This window comes from Pteronotus mesoamericanus, unplaced genomic scaffold (assembly GCF_021234165.1).
Source record: "Pteronotus mesoamericanus isolate MK-2021 breed Mesoamerican mustached bat unplaced genomic scaffold, CSHL_Meso_final contig_20, whole genome shotgun sequence".
NCBI classification, from domain to species: Eukaryota; Metazoa; Chordata; class Mammalia; order Chiroptera; family Mormoopidae; genus Pteronotus; species Pteronotus mesoamericanus.
In genome coordinates this window covers 5,541,500-5,565,493 of record NW_026555085.1, presented here as the reverse complement: position 1 = coordinate 5,565,493, position 23,994 = coordinate 5,541,500, and the positions used below count along the sequence as shown (strand labels likewise).

At 57.2% G+C, this 23,994-nt stretch overlaps 1 protein-coding gene across 1 annotated transcript; it reads left to right on the top strand.

The window, feature by feature from the left end:
* Positions 1-114: 114 nt before the first annotated feature.
* On the top strand, positions 115-22,787 carry TEAD3 (TEA domain transcription factor 3). The gene is made up of 13 exons (XM_054570205.1): positions 115-130; positions 1,176-1,382; positions 10,766-11,017; positions 12,913-12,977; positions 16,530-16,592; positions 18,262-18,399; positions 18,510-18,559; positions 19,365-19,426; positions 20,026-20,159; positions 20,324-20,497; positions 20,701-20,841; positions 20,936-21,088; positions 21,278-22,787. Exons 1-13 carry the CDS (start codon positions 115-117, stop codon positions 21,389-21,391), a joined length of 1,569 nt encoding a protein of 522 aa, XP_054426180.1. The 3' UTR covers positions 21,392-22,787.
* Positions 22,788-23,994: the final 1,207 nt, after the last annotated feature.

Genomic DNA, 23,994 nt, shown 5'->3' with positions numbered 1-23,994 from the left:
GAAGACTCTTTTGTCGGGGGCTGACCCCTCACTGTCTCCAGGTGACCTCCATCCACTCCCCAGTCTGCCACAGACCAAGCGAGAGAGGGAGCTCAGGCGGCGGGTCCGACGCAGATGAAGAACATCTGGAGTTAGAGCCGCACATCTGGCCAGAGCTCGCCGCGCCGCTCCCACACACACACACACACACACACACACACGCACACGCACGCACACACACACACACGCACGCACCCCCCCCCAACCCCCGCCCCAGTCACTTCCTGTCCAGAATCAGTAGTCCGTGTTGTTTTAACCCATTCTGGGGCCGTGTCACGGCTCTGAGGAACTGGGAGGCTCGGAGAAGTGGGGCAGGTGAGGGAGGACAAGGGGCGGGCAGGCACATCCCCAATAAAGCTGCGTCCCAGGCCTAGCGGAGCTGTGGTTCTTCAGCGCGTGCGAACGACGAGGTGGCGGATGGGGTCCGGAGGGCGGGCTGGAGGCCACCCTCCTCCGCTCCCGCCCTGGCCCCGGGCGCTCCCGCGTTCCCTCCCCCGCACCCACCTACCGAAACTCGGCGACCTCGCCGTATCAGGACGCCCCCCGCGGGGGCCCCGGAGAGCCGGGCGGAGAGAGGGCCCCGGAGGTCCGGGAAGAGGGGGAAAGGAGAAATTCAAGAAACAAGCCTCTCGGGGAGAACCAGACAAACCAGGTCCGGGCGGGGCGGGCGCAGCCGCCAGGGCGGGGTCGGGTCTGGGCCCCGGAGGGGGAGCCGGGCACTCAGTCGGGAGAAGGGGCTCCGCCTCGGCGGCTCTGGAGTGGGGGCGGGGGGCGGGTAGGGAACCCGGAGGCCCGTGTGCTCAGGCTGTGCGGGGCTCTTCGTGACGCCGCACCCGGGCCCGGACACCGACGGGAGCCGGTTCTCGAGGCGGGAGTTCCGCCCTCGGCCCCGACCAGGCCAAAGCCCCAAATTCCGGTGGGGCACTGGGTTTAGGCCCGAACTTCAGGGAAGTTGGGAACGTCGCACCCCCGGGCGAGGAACGGGGCGCCAGGGCGCACGGAGGCCGGAGTGGTCTTGGGTAGCGAAGCCCGGGGGGTGGGCAGCTGGAGCGCCCGGAGGGGGCGGGCCGGCGTAGCCACGCCCCTCCCGACCGGTGCCCGTCCCCCTGCGCGCCCCGCCCCCTCCTTCCCCGCAGCCCCTACCCCCAGCCGGGCTCCTCAACACAAACTTTCCGTCCAGCTCGCTGCCTCCTGCGCGCTCGGCGCCTCCCGCTCCAACGCGGCTTGTTCCGCACGTTCAGGCCAGCCCCCTTCCCCACGACCCCCCTTCCCTGGTCCCCCTCTCAGCTCCCTCGGGCCCGGCGGAGTGGCCCGACCGGAGCGCCCTAGCAAGCTTGGACCAGGTAAGCCGGGCGGACACCGGGAAGAGGCCCTGCTGGGAGAGGTGGTTTGGTTGGCTAGTTGGGAAATTGAGGATAGGGCGGGGGGTGCTCGAGGGAGACTGGCTCCCCGAACTATTTTCCAGCCTAAGACGGAACCCCAGATTTGGGTGCCGGACAGTTTAGAGGAAGGGGGGGCGGTCAGCTCTCCGGGAAGCCCCGCCCACCCCTACCACCCCGCAGCGACCCGGACGAGTTGGTCCGGGAAGGTAGGGGCGCCGGGAGATCGCCCCCGGTGCCATCGGCTGTCCCAGCGTCCCTCTTCGGGGTGTCAAGGCAGAGGTCCAGGGGCCGCATGGTTGGAAGGGCTGCCACGGAGGCGCTCGTACCCAGGACGCCCAGTCCCGGGCCTCGCCGCCCTTTGGACTCCAGGCTCGCGCTCTCCCGGAGCCCGCCCGGCCCCAGCTTCACGCAGGCCGCGGGCCCTGGGCCCGGCTTCCCGGCACCCATTCCGGCTCCTGCGCGCGGTGTCCGTGGTTGGGCTGGACTGTGGAAGGTGCCTGGGAGCAAAACTGCATGCCCTGGTTGTGTGCCCCCTGAGACGCAGGGCCTTAGGTTCTCTCCAGTTCTGCCGCCTGTGTTGGGGTGGAGGTTCTGAGTTGCTGTCCTGAACGCTGTGAGCCCCGCTCCAGAGGTGGCTGGATTTGGGGCCTTCTATTAGCCACACTTCCTCAGAGCCCTTGTTTAGATTTTAGGTGTGAAGGCAGCTTGTCCTGACCACCATCACCACCATCACCATTGTCTGTCATGCCCTTTATTCCTGCCTGGGGAGGGAAGGCCGGGACTGCCTCCCTGCATCTGATTTCCACCCTAGACAGACACTGACATTGAAACCCCACTCTGTCACCTTCCTAGGAGAGGGGCCCTGATCCAGGGCTGAGAGATTTTTTCCGAACAAGTGAGAATGAGGCGCTGGGGGAGGGCTTCTCAGGGGGCACATCCCTCTGTCTAACCCCCTTTCCAGCTACAGGCAGAGCCAGGTCAGGCCTGGACTTGTAGCCCAGGAGATCAGGGGATAGGGGTGGGAGCTGGACCCAGCCCCGAGGGGCTGGTGCCCAGGCGGCTCTGTGTCCTGTCTCCGGTGCCTGGTTCTGTATGCACATGTTCCACCCCAGGGCAGACACTTTCCTGCCGAAATGCTGGGGCAGCCTGGGGCAAGGAGGGAAATCCAAAATCTCCAAAAAAAAGTTGGAGATTTGAGAGAATTATGTCATCCTCTCCTCCAGATTTTTGTAGTTCCTTTTCCAAGGGGTGTCAGTCATCCCATGACACTCTGTGGACGTCTGGATCCCTGCTTACTCTGTGGGAAGAGGATGGACAGATATATCTTCTAGGAACTAGGCTTCTGGTGAGAAAGACTTCCTGGGTCCTGGATGCCCCCTCAGAGAGAAGCTCAGAGCCAATGGGAGTCCAACTTCTTGGGCCTTCCCCTAGCCCCTGAGGGAGGGAACAATAATTAATGTTAATTAATGCATTTGGGCTGTAGAATGACTGACTAAGATGGTCAGTGATTGGCAGGACCAGGCTGTGTGTGTGTCTGCCTGTCTCTCCCCGAACCTGCTCCTGCCCTCACCCTCAGAATGTACCAGAGCCTGATACTTTCTGCCAGTTGAGGAAATACTAAAACTAGAAGGAAACACCTCAACATAGTAGGTCAAGAAATTAAGTGGCTGCTCCCACCTGGGCTTTTTTTTTTTTTTTTTAGATTTTATATATATATAACCTTAATGTGTGTATACATATATATATTTTTTAAAGATTTTACTTATTTATTTTTAGAGAGGGGAAGGGAGAGAGAAAGAGAGGGAGAGAAACATCAATGTGTGGTTGCATCTCATGTGCCCCCAACCAGGGACCTGGCCTGCAATCCTGGCATGTGCCCTGAACTGGTAATCAAACTGGCAACACTTTGATTCACAGGCTGGCGCTCAATCCACTGAGCCACACCAGTCAGGGCTATTTATATATTTTTAAAGAGGGGGAAGGGAGGGAGAAAGAGAGGGAGAGAAACATTGATGTGTGAGAGATACATCAATCAGTTGCCTCTCGCATGTCCCCAACTAGGGACCCAGCCTGCAACTCAGGCTATGCCCTGACTGGGGATCACACAGGCGACCTTTTGGTTTGCGGGCCAGCACTCTATCCAATGAGCCCACCAGCCAGGTCCCAGCTGGACTTTAACAGTTGTGTCATCGTGGTGGGCCTCTTGGGGCCTCAGTTTCCCTGCTTAAAATAAGTGACTTAGGTTGCTTTTCTCCAGGCCTCTCCTGGAGTCTCTCTCTCCTAGTCAGCCAGCCTTGCTTTGCTTCCCATTATGGAACCTGAACGTTTTGGGGTCTGGAGAGATGAGTGGGTGATCCAATGGTGTAAGGAACAAGGTGCAGACAAATGAGGAGGTGACAGAGGAGTAGCTAAACCATGTGAGCATGGCTACAAAGTTTCAGGCAGCAGGGGCTGAGGGCCAGAGAGCCCAGGTGGAGTAGGGGGAACTTGCCCTCTGAAGTGGCAATGGGGTCTGGCAAGCTGGTTGGGATGAATGATGTTCAGAGGCCACTTGGATGGCAGGCCCCCCGTCTTACTCCCGGGCCCCTCTAGGGGCTCGATACCAAGCTGGAAGGGCACCAGAACTCTCAGTGCTGCCCATCTCCTCGTTCAGGGAGAGGAGAGGAGCAGAGGCTTCGGCTCCCAGTGAGGAGGGTGGGGAAGGGTGCTGGTAGTGCCAGGCCCCAAGGGGCTGGGGATCATGATCGCTCTAAATACTGCAGCTTTCTGTGGAGGTGGCTTGGGGGTTACCCTCTCTTCTTCCCACATGGAGGCTCCAGAAGCTGTGAGGTCCCAGGTGGCCTTGAGGACCCGGGTCTTCATGGACCTCTGGGGCAGCCCCGGGGCCATTGCAGGGGCTTCCCTGGTCAGAGCTGGAGCAGAGGTCAGCAGATGATCCCAGCTCTGTCCCCATGGCCTTGCCCTGCCCTTCCCTCTGTCCTGGTATCGTGCCAGGCTGGGATTGTCTACAGAAGAGGGGCTGCTCCTCCTGGGAGGATACTGAATGGGAGAGGGCTCTGCCTGTCCCCTCGGGGTCCCCCAGGGTGCTGTACGCAGGGTGCGAGGGGCCAGAGAAGCCTATCACTGCGGATCCTGAAGCCCCAGCCCTTGAGGTTTCCTAGAGTGCTGATTGTTTCCTGTGCTCCCTGCCAGGCCTGAGAGGACAGGAAGTGACAGAGGGAAATGGGGTGCCACTGTGTGTGACGCTGGATGTGTGTGAGAGAAACAGAGTGGGACACCGTGTGTGGGTGGGTCTGCGTGTGGGGTGGGTGCAGGTGTGAGAGAACCAGGTAAAACCAGTTTGTGTGTGTGACTGCATGTGAGGCCGGACAGATGCACAAGAGAAATTGTGACATTGTGACTTTATAACTTTAGTGTGTAAGAAACTGTGACATTCACTGTGTGTGACTGACACTGCGTATACATGAGAGGGACTGTATGAATGATGTTCTTAGTGTGTGGCTGTGTGAGTGCCATCACACGGGGTATGTGTTTGAAAGACACTGTCAGCTTGACCGTCAGTGGGAGCCTGTGTCTGATACTGGATGGGATTTTAATGTTTCACGTGTGTGAGGGACACAGGGATTGATTGTATGATGCTGTTTGTGTCAGTAGAATGGGTAACATTCTCTGTGACATATGATAGCTTGGCATGACTACTTTCATGCTACCTCTGTGTGAAAAGCATCAGAGATGGTCTCAGGTTTATAGATACTCTGATGGTCTGAGTGTGACTGTATATGACACCATGTATCATACATACACGTAGTGTCAATATGGTGCGCGCGTGTGTAAGGGGGAAACCGCTGGGACATGGGGGACTACATCCAGTGCGGCGTGAGCGCGCTCAGACGCTGCTGTGGTGAGCTGAGCACGAGACAGGGTGTGCAGGTGAAGCCGGGCGCTGGAAAGAAGCTGCATGTGCTCTGCGTGTGAGAGGAACCAGGGTGTGACTGAGGCTGCCTCTGTGGGTGGTCACTATCTGGGGTTGTTTGGGACGGTAGGACAGTGTGGGCGGCATCCTTCAGGGCTGTGCCAGGCATGGTGCGGGAGACCGTGTGACGAACTGGGGGGCCTGTGATCCCGAGGCATGTGGCATCTATGTTATCTTTTTGAGGGCCCTCAAAAAGATAACAATTAAAAACAAGAAGGAAAGCACTTAATGCCACTGAATTGTGCACTTTAAAATGGTTAAAATCACAATTCTGTGTTATATATATTTTATCACAATAAAATTTTTTTTAAAAAACCAGAAAGGAAGAGATGCAGGTAACAGTGAAGGTACAGGGCAGTGTGAAGAGGACGTGTGTGTAAGAGAGAGCGGAGGGGCCCGGAGTCAGCCTGTGTGTTTAACGATGACATTAGGACTTGCATGGTCAGGCAATTGATTGAGTGACTGGTGGCAGCGAGTGGATGACAGGGTACGAGGGGCTGGGTGCAGGCAGGCTGAGGTGGGGGGCCCTGACGCGTGAAATGAGAGCTGTGGAACCATTTCCCAAGTTCCCCTTTAGCGTATCCCGGTTCCCCCTAAACTTGAATACCAGGCCTTGGCTGGAGGGGGACAGGATGAGACAGGACGGAACAGGGTGGGGGTGAAGGGAGGACTGGGACCCTTTTCTCTGCCGGTGGCTTGAGGGCTCTGAGTCTCTACCCTCCCACTGCTGGTGGGGAGCGGCGCTGACAGTGAGGAGCAGCTTTAACGAAGGAAGCCTGGGGGACCACCCCAGGCCCTCTGCTCCCCGAGAAGCCCATGCCCTGTGTAGTGGGGCCGGGGGGTTGGGCACAGAGTTTTGATTCCCAAATTGAAAGCACATTAATAAGCAGGGGGAGGGAGGGAGGGGGAAGCGGGGAGAGGGGAGGAGGCCCCCCACCTCCCTCCCAACTGGCTCTGCAAATTGCTTCCTCCTGCAAAAACCCTGACCCTACTCCAGGGAAGAGGGTACTCCCTCCCAGCCTGGCAGGGAGTGGTCACTTGGCAGGGTCCCTCAGGGGTCCTTGGACGGAAGCTGGGGGAGGTGGGCACCATCCCTGGCCCTCCCCACTCTCAGGTCCCAACCAGAGCAGGACCACTTCTAGGGTGAGAGCCCATGGCAGCTGGAGAACAGCTGGCCTCGCTGTGGGATGGGTGGGGAGAAATGGGGAGGCAGGGGGCGGGGAGGTTTGCTCAGCCCTCAGCAACTGCCCTTCCCGCCCTCACCCCCCTGGCCGACCAGCCCAGCCCAGCCCAGCCCAGGTTTGGAGCAGGATTTGGGATGGAACTTCTGATTTCACTAATCTTCCCACACTTTGAGGGGCTGGGATCCCTGCAAGAGTGGACAGCTGCTGGCTGACAGACCAAGTAGGGTCACCTGGCTCAGTGTGCCCTCCCAGGGGTCTGGTACAGGGAGAGGGACTAAGAGCCAGGGCCGGGGGGACATCTGCCTGGACTTGCCTTGTCTGCATTCCCCACTCACCATGGTAGAGGCTCTGGGGGAGCCCACCCTTAAGGCCAGTCCCCCGACCTTGAAAGGGAGGGTGGTCTGGAGGCGTCAGGGGGGCGGGGCGGTCCTGGGCGTGGCAGCCTGGAGCCTGGGCAGCAGCCCCAGCTCTGGCCTCCATCTCTGGAGCGGTCCAGCCAGTTATTCCAGTGGGCCTGGCCCCAGGGTGGGGAGTGGGCAGCAAGGTGCCCCTTACCGCCCCCCCTAGGGCCCCAAAGCCTGCTCACCCAGCTTCCTAGCCCCCATCCCTTCCATCGCCCAGAGGTACCTTCTGGCTTCTGAAGCCTGAGGCTCAGGCTGGTCAGACTGAGGATAAGGGTAGGTGAGGCCACAGGAGGTCCAAAGCCTATTGTAATCCCAAGGCCTCTACTGAGATAGTCATCTGTGGGGAGGTGGGAGGAGCAGATGGGACAAGAGTGGGGAGGTGCCGGACGTGGCCTAGTGGCTGACCCCAGCCCCCAGCACTGGCTTCCCTTCTTTCTGGTCTGCCCTGGGCTCTGGGTCTTTCTGTCATGTTTCTCTTCTCTCTTTCTGCTCCTCCCTTCCTGGCTTGTCCTCTTCCTCCTTGCAGGGCTTTCTTTATCTGAGTTTATTGATCTTTCTCCTTCCTGACCCCTTTACCCTCTCCTCTCTTTACTCCACCCGACACTGTCTCCCTTTCCCTTCCAGTCTATCTCAAGCTCCACCCGCCTCCCCTCACTTGGGTCCCTCTTCCTCTTTCTCCCCTGTTGATGTCAAAGCCCAGCAAGACAGAGGCTCTAGACACCTGGGCAAGCAGCAGAGTAGGGGGTGATGGGGGTGTGGGTGGGGACCTTGCCACCGCTCCCGACCCCTGCCTGTACAGGGGGGATGAGACCCTACACTCGGCTGGGGCTTCCATCGCAGGGGGCCTGCCCTCTCTCCCCAGGCAGCTCTCTCGGGAGGCCGCCCCCTCCCCCATGCCCGAGTCCCACATTTGCCTCAGTCCAGCCTTGCAGCTGTCTGAGTAGCCTGTAGCCTCCTCCCTCACCCCTTGGTTGGGTCCCAGAGTTTTGGAGGTCTAAGGAGAGGTGGGCAGGCACACACTAGTCTGTCATCATCCACAGCAGTAACTCTGGGAAGACCAGGGCAGCCAGTCGAGGCTCCTCAAGCTGGCCCCTCCTGCGTGTGCAGGAGGATGGGACCCCAGCTCGGTCCCCAGCCTGGTGTGGTTGCTGGCCCACCATTGCCCACGGGCATGCCTCAGCCTGGAGGTCCACATATTCTCCTTTGGGTGTCACCCGGGCACCGACACAGCATACCTGCACACTTGTGCTCCTGTGCATGGCTGTGTGGCGTGGGGGCCACCTGTGCACCCCTGTGTTGGCGCCTCTGCCCACACCAGTGTTCCTAGAAAGTGAGTCTTGCAAGTCCCCGTGAACCCGTGGAAGGAACCGATGGTGGTCCGTCTCTCCTTGACTGTCCTTGTGGCCACCCCCTGGCTCCCCTCCCCCTCACCAGCTGCCAGCGGTCCCAGCCAGGGGCCGCCCCGCCCCCGCCCAGTCTGTCCCGGCTCCCTAGCGCTGCTGTGTTCGCCATATTTGGCCACAGTGCTCCTGCGGGGGGCGGGGCGGGGCTGACATCACCCCGAGAAGGGGGGCCACCGCTTGGATACGAGGGGAGGCGGACAGGGACTTGGGGGGAGGCAGGAAAGTTGCTTTGAAAATTCGGCTGCCAGGACCCCCCATGCGTTGGGCCTCCACTGCTCTGAGGGAGGCCACAGGAAAGGATTTGGTGGGAAATACGTTGCAGACTCTGTTGGGAGTGGTCTTAGCTCACGGAAGCCCCTCTTCTGCCTCCCCTCCCAGAGCTCATGGCAGCGTCAGACCCAAGGGGAGACCCTGTATCCCAATTTCTTCAGTATAGAAGTCTCTGGGGCCCTCAGAGTCCCTATCCCCTCACATTCCAAGAACTTGGCCTTGGGGATTGAGGAGACGGTGGTGATGGGGTGAGAGGCTGTGGAGTAGAGGAGTGTGGCCCCTCCCTGGTCCGGAGCATGGCTTCCTCTCAGCCTGGCTGCCCTTTGGCATGGGAGAGATATTCCTGGTGGTCTTGGGGGCCTCACCGAAAGGGCTACAGCAGTGTTGGGGTCCTTGAAGTTGCTCCAGCCACTAGGGCAGAGGGGGACCCTGTGGTCTGGACCCAACAGGGCATACTAAGGGTGGTTGCCATGACAACTTGGCTTCCTTTCTTGTTAGAGGTGATGGAGCTTCTCAGCCACATCTCCTTGCTTAAAAGACTGAAAAGCCACATTGCCTGGGTTCACAACCCTGCTCTAGCACTCACTAGCTGTGTGTCCCTGTGCAAGTTGCTTAACCTCTCTGTTCATTGGTTTCCTCGTATGTAAAGTGGGAATAATAATAATATCTATTCCACTGGCTATTGTGAGAATTAAATGAGTCGATGTGTGTAATATCCCAGAACACCGCCTGCCTTTTGGCAGCTGCTGTCATTAGTAGTAACGTTAAGTCTAAACTCCATATCCATCTGACATTCAGGCCCACCCCCCAGGCCATCCCCATCCCATTCCACTAGCCACCCCCTTCAAGACTTCCTAAGCAAACAGGTGTTCCCACAGGGAGACCCCTCCACCTATTCGGCAGGACCTGGACTTTATGTCTGAGGGGAAAGAATTCCTTCCCCTGATTTCCGAGGGGGTCTTCCATGTTTCTGTCCTGCTCCTGCTTGCCCTGAAGCTCAGAGCAAAGTCCCATGATCTAGCCATCTGGGGCTCTGAAGCTCCCAGGACCCTGGTATATACTGGACATGCAGATTCCAAGGCCGTGGGGGAAGGGGTGGCTTCGGGCTGCAGATGGTGGGGGGACTGGCTGGATGTGGTCTAAATTAATAACCCAGCCTGGCTTCTTGGGGAACTCAGAGTTTACAGAGCCCTGTCCCGTCCACGATGTGGGCCAGGGCAGGGGCGGGCATGTGGGCGGTTTATGGGCTGCTGTAGGCCCAGAGGTGCGGGAACAGGAAGTGGGATGGAAGAGCGGGTGGGGTTGAGCAAGGCTGTTGGCCGGGCACCTTCTCAGCTGCTCCCTTGCCAGCCAGCGTCTCTCTCTTGCAATTCCTGGGGCAGTTCCTGCCCCACAGTTAGGTTCCTTGGCAGGACTCTCGAGAGTTATCTTCTGGGGAAGGCAGAACCTCACCCGTCCTTGGTCTGGGACCCTTCTCATCCCACAGCAGGTACTCATCAGAGCTGTACTGATGCTGGAGGAAGAAAAAGGGATGGGGGTCCATGGTTGGGGATCCCAATGACAGGGAGGAGGAGCTGGCAGAGTGAGCCCGGGAGCTCTGAGAGCTCCAGACATGAGGGCCCTGCCCCTCACGACCCTCCCCCCACTGCTCCATGCTGCCTTTGACAGCTGCGTGACCTTGGGAGCTTCAGTTTTCCTCACCTAAATAACGGGCATCACTCCTCGCCCTCCCAGCCTTAGATCTGAGGACTGAATGAATAGGAAAGTGCTTTCCCACCCACCCCAACAGAAGCGCTGTGTAGGTATGGGGCGTTACTGCTATTGTTATTGATCACCACCAGTACTGTCATGAGTGTTCTGAGTCAGGCATTGTGGTTGGCACTAGTCATGATCTCATTTAATTTTAACCCTCACAACCTCAAGGAGACCCTTACCTAATTTCAACAGACCAAGGATCGAACAGGTGAAGTAATTCATCCAAGGTCACATAGCACTGAATGAGCAGAACCTCTGGTCACGTCCACCTCGGCCAGAACACCTGCCCCTAGGGTGGGAGATTGCTGTGGCCTGGGAGGACCCTGGCCCTCACCCCTCTGTGTCTGTCCGCCAGGCTCAGGCTGCCCAGCGGGCTCAGGCCCAGAGCCCAGAGTAACCAGCACAATAGCGTCCAACAGCTGGAACACCAGCAGCAGCCCCGGGGAGGCCCGGGAGGATGGGCCCGAGGGCCTGGACAAGGGGCTGGACAACGATGCGGAGGGGGTGTGGAGCCCAGACATCGAGCAGAGCTTCCAGGAGGCCCTGGCCATCTACCCACCCTGCGGCCGCCGCAAGATCATCCTGTCGGACGAGGGCAAGATGTACGGTGCGTGTGGGGAGGCGCAGGGACGCTGGACAGGACTGGGGGAGGCGGCTTGGCTCTCCCCGGCCCCTCCCCCTGCTCTCTGCCCCCTCACCCAACCGGTTTGGCCAAGTCCTAAGGCTGCCAGCCCGCCATGGGGCCATGGGCGAGTCTGTGCGTGCAAGCCTGTGTGTCTGGATCTTCCTCATAAACAAGCCAGGCCTGCCCCCTCCACCAGAGCCTGGCCCACACCTTGACTCCCCCATCTGCATCTCTTCTCCTCACTCTTGGCCTGGAGGTTTGGGGGTGACTCAGTTGGCCCAGGAAACTGGGTCAGTCTGCTCCAGGCTAGGCCTGGGAAAGGGTCCCTCCCCGGGGAGGGTGGGGGCAGCCCGAGGGGTGAGGCCCCGGGAGGCTATGGGCAGGGGAGGCCTGCAGGGTGGTGGGAAGCTATAGTGACAAGGGCCTGTGTTGGGAAGAGCGGGGAGAGGCTTGTTCATTCCTCAGACCACCTCCCAAGTCGTCCCTCCTTTCCTGGCCCCTTTGTTTGCCACCTTGCCCACCTCCTGCCTCCAGAGGGGAGTGTCCCCTCTTGTCCAGCGCTCAGAGGGCTCTCCCAGAGCTGCATTTTTGGGATAGCTCAGCCCTTCTCAGCCTGGCTCTTTGCCAGCTGCCTCCAACCCTCCCTGAGAGCTGATGACTGAGTGAGGCAGGCCCTCAGCCTGTCCCCTCCCAGCACCCAGAACCCAGGCGGTGCAGGCGGGAGGCAGCTGGGCCAGGGCTAAGGGCTGCTCCCTGTCTCTTGCCCCACCCACTTGCCACGCCCACCCCAGCACCAGGGTGCCACTCATGGGGCTGGCAGATGTTCCAGGGCACCTTCCATAGGGCAAAAGCTGCCTGCCCCCGCTGCCACCTCCCAGATGGCGGGGCCAGCCCCACAGGTATTTTTAGATGGAGTGGAGGGAGTGGGGTGGAGAGGGGCAGGCAGGAAGGGAGGAGCAGTGGGGCCGGTTCTGTCATCAGAGAAGAATTTGGAGAATGCGGCCATTCTGGGGAGGCTGTGAGGTTAGGGGGTAGGGAGCCTGGGCTTGGGGGGTAAGAGGTATACACCCTGAGGATGCTGACATACATTAAGCCACATGCCCCACGCTCCCCTCTCCCAGGACGAAGCCTCTGGACACTAGACAGCTTCTGGACCATCAGAGGGTCCATGGTGCTGAGCAGTCCCCCCACCCCAAGGCTGACAGCAGTTGGGCCGTCTCTCACAGGGTGGGAAAGACACTGGTAACCAGTGATACAGGGCTGACAGGCTCAAGGACACAGTGACATGCTCGGTGACACATCTTGATACAAGCTATCAGTGTAGGAGGTCTATTGGAGAACACCCAGTCCTTCATGCCTGTTTTACCAGAGAAAGGAAGGGACTTGCCCAGGGTCTGCCATCATGCAAGGACAGCTAGGACAGGAGCCCAGTCCAGAGCTCTTCACATACAGTACAGCAACGTTCACCGAGACATCGAGAGAGTGGGCCAGGCCTCAGTTACACAGCAGTACATACCCTTAAGAGATCTGTCGCAGGTGACAGGCTCTGGAGAAAGGAAGCACTGCTGGCGGCTGGGGGTGAGGGGCCCAGCTGTCCTGCTGCCCTTGGGCTACACCTGCCCCTGTCTCTCCGCAGGGAAACCTGTCGGGGCTGCCTGGCTGCCTGACATTGTTCCTCTGCTGCCCCTACCCCCACCACTGAGTGGCCCCCAGGTCCTGGAGGTGGTGGGAGGAGCCCTGGGGACTTGCCCCGCACCCTAGGCTGCCTTGCTTGTGCCCCTGAGGGTGGGTGCAGGAGCGCAGAGGATGGGGAGGGACCTGGTGTGGTTTCCAGCCTCCAGCCACAAGCTCCTCATTTTTTCTTTCACCCAATCTAGGTCGGAATGAGTTGATAGCGCGCTATATTAAATTGAGGACGGGAAAGACGCGGACGAGAAAGCAGGTAAAGGGACAGCTGATGTTGGGGCCCCTCTGCGCGCACATACTCTCAGCCCCTTCCCGTCCCAACCTATCCTACCGCCCTGCTCTCTCCTTGTGACTTCACAGCCCCTCTGGCGGCTTCATCTCTCTGACCACCCAACACCCCGCCCAAGGCCTTGGGTTCGGTGGCCACAGATAAGCCCCACCGGGCAGCTGTGGCAGCTGCGTGGTCCCTGGCCAGTCCTGGAGACAGACGGGTGGATGGACGAGTGCAGAGCCAGGCGGCGCGGCTGAGATAGGGCTGGGTGCCCGCTGTTGGACAAGCATCTAACCTGGACCAGGCAGGGGAAGAGAGGAGGGAGAGCTAGGCAAACTTCCTAAAGGAGAGGACACTCGAGATGCCTTTTTAAGGAGGAATAGGATTTAGCCAGGCAGAAAGAAGGTAGAGGATTCTTCAAGGCTGAGGAAGTTGGATATACAAATAATAATTGTGACTCTTACAGAGTTAACTTGATGTTAATTTATTTGGTCAACAAATAAATTTGGTCACAGCAACCATACAAGATAGGTACAGTAATTATCTTCATTTTACAGATGAGGAAACAGAGGCATGGGGAGTTTTGAGTAACTTCCTCAGGGTTGCTTGGCTGGTAGTTGGTGGATCCAGGATTCAGCCCACTAGGCAGGAAAGAGCCTTCAGTCCGCAGGGTAGGTTGGCGGTGGCGGTGCCGGGGGGAGGGCAATGGTGGGGAAGGATAGGAAGAGCTGAGGGCCCGTGGGGAAGGATTCGGATGGAGGCCTGAAGGAAAGGTTTCTTCTGGGGGCAGCGGGGGTCCATGGTGGCAGGTGGCAGGAATGGTGGCCCTGGAGCAGTGGGGCAACGGGTTAGGGCCAGGCAGAGGTAGGCACCTAGATCAGCAGCAGTGGTGGCCTGGGTAGCGGCCATGGTGAGGGTAGTGGGTGACTTGAGAGATGATTGGGTGGCTGGCCGTCCAGGCAGGGTAGCAGTGTGGTGACAGGAAGCCTGGAGGGAGCTGCTGGGGGCGTTGCCTGTGGGGTGCCTGGGAGAGAGGCAGGCTGGAGGCAGGTGCCTGGAGGAGTGGAGGCCGCTGCTGCCCCTCGGCCCTCCCGCCCTCCCTGGGGTCTGGATGGGGTTCGGACCTTGCATCCACCTCCCCAGATCCCCCTGTGGGCACATGACAGGCCTGACCCATCCTACCCACGGTCTCAAAGAAAGATTGTGAGTCTCCACCCACCCCGTGAGGGAGCCGAGATGCCCCCTTGTTTGTTCAAGCATTTATGAACCACTTTCCTCGCACAGCATTTATTTATTTAGCAAAGTCTTGAGCCATCACGATGTTCCAGGCACTGGGGATGCGACAGGGAACCAGACAGTCAAGGGCCCTGTTCCCCGGAGCCTGGGACTCCAGGAGGAGCATCGACCAGTCAGACCCTCGAGCTTAAATACCTGCTCCCTACCTGCGGGGAGAGGGTGCTTTGCCTCCAGCCTCTGTCCTGCAGCCATTAAGTTAGCTAATAAGTGAAGACACTTAGGGCAGAGGAAGCTCTGTATAAGAATTTGCCACTGCTGTTGCTGTTATTATTGCTGTCGTTATAAACAGAAAGCCATCCCATATGCAAGAGCAGACACTGTCTCAGTGTCCTGCTCCACCCAGATGTGTTTGTAGGAACCTTTGTCAGAGTGGGAAAGGGCTGAGGGATCTTTACGACCTGTCACCTTGACCCGAGGCCCAGGGAGGGTAGCAGAACCTCTTCATTCTGGGCTCAGCAGTAAACCTGCTCCTGGCTGGGTGTCCTGTGAAGGCTGGCTGGTCAATGAGGTTTTATTTTTATAATAAAATAAAATTATAAAACAATAATAATAAAACCAGCTGTCAGCCAGCTCAGAATTTTAAAAACTGCCGACCTTTGTCATTTTGCACGGAAGGCACACCTCTTCATTTTTTCTTAGAACTCTGACATCTAATACCTCCTTAGAAGGGGACCCTTCCTGTGGCTGTGAGAATGAGCCATGTCTTCATGTATCTCAAAGAGCAGGCAGCTACCAGCAAGGTTGTTGTGGTGTTTTGGTTTAAACAATATAGTTTTAAATTTTTTGTAGATACTTACAGCCATTAGTAGTAAGTACAATGCCTTCATATTGAAAAAAGACAGCTAAATGTGACATTAGGATTAAGTCCTCTGTGGCTTTCACCTGTCACCGAGTTGAGCATTTGGAGATGGTGCTCTGTGGTAAGGGTCTCAAAGAGTCCAGGTAGCAGAGCCTGGTGGGGAAGCAAGTGGGCTCTCGAGTCAGACCACCTGGGTTCGATTCCCAGCTCCAGCCTCCAGCTGTGTGACCTTGGACAGGCGGCTTCACCCGCCTGTGCTTTGGTATCGCCTTCCTCGTGTTGCTGTAAAGGTGAGATGAGTTGGTGTGGGTGAGCGCTGAGGGTGGCAGGAGGTGTGCTCCGGGAACGGCAGTTCCTGTCAGGACCTGAATGGTCGGTAATCTCGCTGGACCTGTGTCCGACTCCCCTGCAGTGTCACGCGAATGAGGTGGCATGAGGAACACCCACCTGGGTCCTAACCGAGTAGTATGGGGGCTGCCCAGCATCACATACTTGGTAACTTTTAGTCTATGATTAAAAAGAAAAAGACTGTTTTTATGGGGATATGGACAACTTGCAAAGAAAGCCAATAGTAATTGCTGGTAATGAAAGTGTGAAGCAGCCCAGAGCAGCCCTGTGTTTCAGGGGAGAAACGGTGCCTCAGGCTCTCCCGAGGCTCAGTGTCGGATCCTGGACGATGCCAAGTGTCTGTTGTGCGAGCCCATGGCACACACACCCTGGCTGTGATTAGCTCAGGTTTGCCAGAGAGGGAGGCTTCAGGGAGGAGGTGCTGCAGAAAAAAATGCAATGAAGAGCACCTACTGTGTGTGTGTATGTTTACTGCCATTTACTAGTCCAGGGTGAAAGGAGGCACGCTGGGGGAAGAAGCTGCATGAGCGGAGCAGGAGTAGCACAGGCCTGGTTTATAGGCCACAGCTGTTGGGGTGACAGGGAGGCATAGGAAATAGAAAATATGGCCTGATATATAATCTAACGGCCAGCAGGAACGTCATGGCCATTGCTAGCCTCTGTGATGGCAGTTAGAAAAAGCTGTCTCCTGTGAGGATACCAGTGAGAAAACGCCACGCCTTTGGGGAAAAATAAACAGATACTCATAGTCTTCCTCTGGGTTAGATGCAGTCCCACACCAGGGCACGTCGCTCGGCCAGCAGAACTTGGCCTGGATTTAGCTCTCACCGGGCCGGCGCTCTTGTGTGGTGAACCACCTGCACAGCTCTATGTGGTGGTCCTGGAATTCACTGGAGGCTTGTGATGAAAACAGGGCCAAAAGGAAAGCAGAATTGTCAGGGCTGCAGAGTGTCTACCCACAGGGCCCCAGACTTCCCCCTCTTACGTTTCTTCCCCGAGACGAGGGCTGGGATGCTCCTTGCCGGTGGCCGCCCATGCTGTGCCTCCTCACTGTCTGTGTTTTCCTCTTTGGCTGGGCGCGGGGCGGCCCCTAGGTGTCCAGCCACATACAGGTTCTAGCTCGGAAGAAGGTGCGGGAGTACCAGGTTGGCATCAAGGTATGTTGGGTGCCTGACTGGGGCCTCCAGCCCCAACTGGGCCCCTTATGCACAGCAACTTCACTGCTATCTCTGCACGGCTCAGGCCTGGCCTTGGCCAGCTCTCAGGCCCCACTGTGCCTCTGTTCTGGCTGAAGCTCTGTTCCTGCCTCTTTTTCCACTCTTTCTGCTCTTTGTCTTCCTTTCTCCCTCCCCTCCCCCCCTCTCTCTACAGGTCTCTAGCCACTTGCAGGTTCTAGCCAGGCGGAAATCTCGGGAGATTCAGTCCAAGCTAAAGGTATGGGGTCCCTTGCCACTTGGCCTGGCCCAGCCAGGCCTGTTGCCGCTCTCTGACCCCAGCTCAGGGCAGGGAAGGGGCTGAGGAGCTATTGAAAGTGGAGGGGGTCTCTGAAATACAAGCAGCCGCAAGAAGCCCAAAGGCTACTGTAGGCCTTTAGAGACTGAGCAGGAGCCCAAGGGGACAGCCAGCCTTACAGTGAGGGAGAGGAAGACCGTTTGAGGGCCACTGAGGCCCACCTCTCTTCTTCGCCATTTTCCGTTTTCACCTTCCTCCTAATTGCTGCTTGCTGATTGCATGGGAACTTCAGGTGGGCAGGGAAGAGACACTGGAGGGTACTGGCTGGCCGAGCTATTGTGGTGGGCATGGCTGTTCCTTGCATTGCACACCAATCCTGGCTGCTCCGTCCTTGAGGACCCCGATGGCGTGGGCCCTTTTCAGGGCCCCTGGAGGCTGCATCTCCTTCTCTCTGCCCATAGCTGCCCGGCAGACTGGGCCCCATAGCACAGCTCCAGAGGACGTGCACAGACCCAAGGGTCACCTGTCCTCTGTCATCCTACCCTGTCCAGGGCACCCTCGGCTGGCAAGCCCTCCTTCTGGGTGGCAGTGGGGCGGGAGGAAGGTCCACAGCCGCCTCTGAGCTTCCCTGGGCTCCTAGGAAGCCGAGAGCCAGGAGGGGGTTGAGTGGAGGGAGGTGAAAAGACACAAGCCCCACATCATGTGCCCTTCATCTGCACCTCTTCTAATCCGCCCTCCCTCTCCTTCACAGGCCATGAACCTGGTAAGTAGCACTGCCCCTCCCTCAGGGGGAGTTGAGGGGAGAGCACCTAATACAGGATTTTCAAATTATGGATTGTAAATCAATTTAACAGGTTTGCAAACAGAATTTTTTTTAAATGCAGTATAGTGGCCCTCACACTTTAGCATGCCTCAGGATCACCTGCTTGCGAAGACAGATTTCTGGGCCTCACCCCCAGAGCTTCTGATTCAGTGGGTTGGAGCCAGGGCCTGAGAACATGCATTTCTAACAAGCTTTCAGGTGATGCTGGTGCTATTGGTCCAGGGACCATACTTTGAGAACCATTGATGAAAAAGAATAGAAAACATGACACTGCATGACACAGATAAGGGGAAACATTTTGGTATATACCGGGTTATGGAATAAAATAAAATTATTCCTTACTGTGGGCTGTGGTTAGAGGAGTGAAGTACCCTTTGGAGACAGGCTGGGAGAGGGGCAGAGGCTCTCCTTCGCCTGCACAGCCGAGCCGGGGCTGTGATCCGGCCGGGCTCCCGGGGCCCTGAGAGCCGGGGAGGGGCCCTGAGGCAAGCCTTGGTCCTGTCTCTGGCCTGGCCTGGGCCTCGGCCTCACAGGGCCCCTCCTCTCGCCAGGACCAAGTCTCCAAGGACAAAGCCCTCCAGAGCATGGCGTCCATGTCCTCTGCCCAGATTGTCTCCGCCAGTGTCCTACAGAACAAGTTCAGCCCACCCTCCCCTCTGCCTCAGGCCGTCTTCTCCACCTCCTCACGGGTACAGGGGTCCTGGGAGGTGGGGCTGGGGTGAGGAACTGCCTACAGGGCCAGGCTGTGGTGAGGGTCACAGATACTGAAGGGCCCCTGGGCTTTGTCCCATCTCTGCAGTTCTGGAGCAGCCCCCCTCTCCTGGGACAGCAGCCTGGACCCTCTCAGGAGTGAGTATTGTGGAACATCCTCCCTGCACCCTCTCCTTTCCCTTGGCAACCACACTAGGCTTCCCCTCCCATCTGGGTTCTGGCAGCAGCTGACCAAAGTTTTAATTCAAAAACAGAGGGATGGAGAGCGCCAGTAAGACAGTGAATGCACTTGTCTGTTCATTCATGTGTTGGTTGATTCATCAACCCACTCATCCACTTGTTATCCATCCTTCAATTATTTTTCACTCAGTTAATCTCTGAATTCATCTCTCAGTCAACGAGTCAAGTAGTCAAGTGTACTTGGTTCCTTCAATTCTAAGATGACTTTCTTCTAGAGACACACCTTCTGTTTAAGAACAGCTCTTCAGGGTGGGGTTGAAATGCTATATTAAATATGCACATCAGCCCTGGCTGGTGTGGCTCTGGATTGAGCACCGGCCTGTGAACCAAAGTCGCGGTTAGATTCCCAGTCAGGGCACATGCCTGGGTTGTGGGCCAGGTCCCAAGTGGGGGGCACGCGAGAGGCAACCACACGTTGATGTTTCTCTCCCTTTCTCCTCCCTTCCCCTCTGTCTAAAAATAAATAAATAAAATATTTTTTTAAATATAATAAATATGCATATCAATTGTGAGATGCAGCAGGATTTCACAAAAGTTAAAATGTGAAAGAAACAAAATCTTGTCCGCATGCATTTCTGGGCCTCCACAGAAAGGCTGGGTGGGTGCTCCCTGTTGGGATCCCAAATGAGACCCCAAGTGACTAGGCCAGATGGAAGGTGGGTAAGGGGGTGACCCTCTAACCAGGCTGTGCTCCTGTCTGCAGCATCAAGCCCTTTGCACAGCCAGCCTACCCCATCCAGCCGCCCCTGCCATCGACGCTCAGCAGTAAGTTCCCCATGAGGCTGCCACCACCACCTGTCCCTCCCCGGCACCTGCACCTCTGCTCAGAAGAGCTGGGCCCCCGCTGTGTTTGTGTGCACATACACACACAGGGAGGGGGAGGGGTGCATCTGGAGGGATGGGGCAGACCAGGAATAGCCCCCTCACCTTATACAGTGTTGTTTCCACAACTCTGCTACAAGTACACCACCAACCAACAGCATTACACTTACAGGTTGTATGCATATAAAATTCCTTATAAGAAAATACACCAATGTCTTAACAGAGCTTCACTCTTTCTAGGTGTTGGGATTCCACATAATTTTATTTTTCCCTTTTGAATTATTTGTATTTTCTGTTAGAACACACATGAACAGTGACAAAGGAAAAAACCCACTGGTATATACTACTAGGGCCACCACACATAGCCACCCAGGTTGTACACTGTACAAGGACACCTGGCCAGGGAGTCAAAATCCAGCCTGGGTTCCTACCCAAAAGGGCCGCCATTTTCTAATTCGCACAGAGGCTCTGCGCCGGTAGGGGCAGATCTGTACATAAACGTGCGCACACCCTTGGCATTGAGGGCCCATCTCTTCCCCCAGGTTATGAGCCCCTGGCCCCGCTCCCCCCGGCTGCTGCCTCTGTGCCCGTGTGGCAGGATCGCACCATCGCCTCTTCCCGGCTGCGGCTCCTCGAGTATTCCGCCTTCATGGAGGTGCAACGAGACCCTGACACGGTAATGTGTTCAGGGGTCGGGGGAGACCCCAGCACGGTGGTCCAAGGCACTGCTCAGGGTTACCAGGTGGGAAAGCATAGGACACTTCTGTCCCTGTGCAGCCCCCCTACCCAAGGCCTGTGCTCTCGGGTGCCTCCTGACCCGTTGCTGGGCCTTCCCCACAGTACAGCAAACACCTGTTTGTGCACATCGGCCAGACGAACCCCGCCTTCTCCGACCCACCCCTGGAGGCAGTCGATGTGCGTCAGATCTACGACAAGTTCCCTGAGAAAAAGGGTGGACTGAAGGAGCTCTATGAGAAGGGGCCCCCTAATGCTTTCTTCCTCGTCAAGTTCTGGGTGAGCTGCCCTGGCCCCTCCCTGCTCCTAACAGCCCTCCCCGAGAATGTGCAGTCCACTCAGGCCCACCCTACTGACCACCTCTCTCCCCGTGGCCTGTGGGCAGTGTGGGAGGTGGGTGCTTGGGCAGGGCTATGATGTGGCACAGCAGGATGCCTCCGTCTGGCCTCCAGCTGCTAATGCCACCCCGCGCCCTCCTCCAGGCCGACCTTAACAGCACCATCCAGGAGGGCCCGGGAGCCTTCTATGGGGTCAGCTCCCAGTACAGCTCGGCCGATAGCATGACCATCAGTGTCTCCACCAAGGTGTGCTCCTTTGGCAAGCAGGTGGTGGAGAAGGTGGAGGTGAGTGAGGACCTGGGGGCATGGGGGAGGCGTGGCAGGGGCCAGGAGCCGGCCAGCTGAGTGATGCCTTCCGCCTTCCCGCGGCTCTCTGCAGACCGAGTATGCAAGGCTAGAGAATGGGCGCTTCGTGTACCGCATCCACCGCTCACCCATGTGTGAGTACATGATCAACTTCATCCACAAGCTGAAACACCTGCCCGAGAAGTACATGATGAACAGTGTCCTGGAGAACTTCACCATCCTGCAGGTGAGGGGAGATGCAAGGGTTGTCGGGGTCCCCGGAGGATGCCAGGCGCAGAGGCCTGAAAGTGGAGGTGGCCAGACCTATTGCTCAGAGAAAGAGACTGAGCCGGAGAGGGAAGCAGGGTCTGCTCAGCCCCTGCACCCCAAGGCCCTGTGCTGCCTGACCTCCTGAACCTTCCTGCCCGGCCCCCAGGTGGTCACGAGCCGAGACTCCCAGGAAACCCTGCTTGTTATTGCTTTTGTCTTCGAAGTCTCCACCAGCGATCACGGGGCCCAGCACCACGTCTACAAGCTCGTCAAAGACTAGGGTGCCCTCTGCCCCCACCACCAGGATGCAGGACAAACATCTTTTCCACACATCTGCCTGGCATGCCTGGGGGTCCAGGACTGAGAATTCATCTGCCTGCCAGGTCTCAGGACCAGGACCCAGGAGGCCTCCCCACCTACCCCCAGCACACACACTCCCTGCCACTGTTCTGCACTTTAATTATGGGAGAAGAGAGGGGAGCTCAGAGGTGGAGCAGCCTGGCTGGGACGCCAGGACCATCACCCAGTTCTGCCCAGACTCACATGAATGGGAGGACGCCTTTGGGCTCAGTGTGCGTGGCCACTGGCACCTCAGGGCAGTGTGACGGGTGTGTGAGGGAAGACTGTGGGGGCGGCGGAGCACGGAGGCCGGGAAGGAGTATGGAGGCGGGGTTGGGTTGAGAAGAACAGAGGGGTCCAAATTCTCTTTGCACCTGCTTTGTGACAGGCCCCCTGTGTGCCTGGTGCATCCTCAGACCCTGCAAGCGTGGGTCTCTGGGTGTTGCAAATGAGAAACTGGGGTGGTGGGCAGAGCTGTAGTTCCAGCCCAGGGCTGCCTGTCCCCAGAGCCCAGGTTTACACTGCCTGCCTGCAGCAGGCCAGCCCCAGAGGGTCGGGGAGAGGGGCCACTGGGTTGGGGGCCTCCTGGCAGGAGGAGCGGCTGCTTCTGACCAGGCATGAAAGAGGAGCAGCGGGTACTTGGCACATGTTGAGCACCCTCTGTCAGCCTGCAATCCAGCCACGGGGCTGGGGGAGCCTCCTGCCCAACCTCCCTCAAGGCTCCCTGGCCCAGATCCTTCACCACACCCTCTGGCAGCCTCCTGGTGCGGGGGAGGGCCTGGTAGGCCGAGGCTCAGAAATAGGCTGGAGGGTCAGATAGGAAGACAGAGGCCTGGCCTCTGGGCAGACCTGTGGCCCAGGGACAAGGGCAGCAAAGGCTTTGATATTTTCTCTTGCCTAAGACTACAGTTTGATGAACCCTCAGTGGGTGCCACTACTTTGTGTTCTTCCTCACCTCAGTCTCCTCACGTGGAGCAGCAGCCCCCGACCCAGTTCTGAGACTAAAGGTTAACCCTGCCTGTTGCCACTTCCCAACACCCAGTCCCCTCAGGCATTTATGAGTTTCATATGAAGTACTGTGCCCTTCCCTTCCTTACCCCGCCCCGCCCCACTCCAAGCTTCCTGAAGGTCCTCACAGTTTGCATATCACTCAGGCCACCTGCAAAATCCAACCTAGGTTTTATAATGTATATTATATATTTTTTGTGTACTTTTTAAATCCAGCTGTGATGGGTTATATCATAAAAGTGGCGCAGGGCTGGGGCAGGCGCCCTCAAGGCCTGCTCAAAAAAAGAAATTAAAGTTATTTGTGGGTTAGTTGTGTGACCGGTTGTGTGCCAAACCTCTGGGTTGGAACAGCTTCAGATAGGCGTTTCTAGGTTAGGTCCTGGCGTGTCACCCTGCCCTGTCTTTGCTGGGGTACCCCAAGTCCTACCACATTCAGAATAGATATGATTCTGGGTCCATGAAGGCTTTTCAGTTCCAAACCCTGTGAGCTGTGAGCTGAGCACTGACCTGTGCCCAGAGCTGCCAGAGCTTTTCTGTTGCTGTCTCTTCCTCTTTTTTAATTTTTTAAATAGAAAAGACATTTATTTTGCCTTATGATCTAAAATTCAAACTAAAGACTACCTTTGGCATTTTTGTGCTTTGGGAGACCAGTGCTTGGATGGAATAGCTTTGTCTCTTTCGGTGAAGTGACTTGCCCAGGGTCACACAACTGCTGCGATGGGCCCCCTGCTAAATCCCCAGTCTCCACAGTGTCGCTACTGCTCTCACCTTCTAGCCCTCACTTGACTCAGGAGGAAGGAGCCTCGAGGAGAGTGAATGAGGTCCCAAGTGGATGGTTGCTGGCAGGGGAAGCCAGATTCCACGCTGCTCCTGCCTGCCCGGAGAAACAGACAGCAGGGACCACAGAGTAGGGGTCATAAGCAGGGAGACTATCCTCAGTGGACATGCATTGTCTGTCAGAAATTCAGACTTAAGTGGGCATCTGTGTTCACATTTGCTAAATCTAGTGACCCTACTCTAGAATCTAGACTTTTCTAGGTCGTTCTGGCCTAATCTCCAGTCTTGCAGATGCAAAAGCCTGAGGTTACTCTTCTCCCTCAGCCTGTCAGTGACAACACCTGGTCTGCCTGACTCCAAGTCCAATGCACCTGGTATACTACTTAAATAATCGGGTGGCCATTGTCTTGGTCCACCACATTGGAGGGACTCCAGACTGTAACTGGTGGAATGAGGGGGGTACCTTGGAGTTCCAGGCAGGTGGAAGGAGGACCTGGAGGTACAAATTGGTTTATTAAGGACCCACCATGTGCCAGGCCTGGGGCTGGATGCAAAATCTAATCTCTGTACTAATAAGTGATTACATCTATTCTATGCTTGAAGCATCAGCAAGTGGGGTTTGTTGCCTTCACTGGTCTGCAGTTATCAGCCTTCAGATAGCTTTTTTTTTTTTAAAGGATTTTATTTGTTTTGTTTTTAGACAGAGGGGAAGGGTGAGAGGGAGAAACATTAATGTACAGTTGCCTCTTGCAAGCCCCC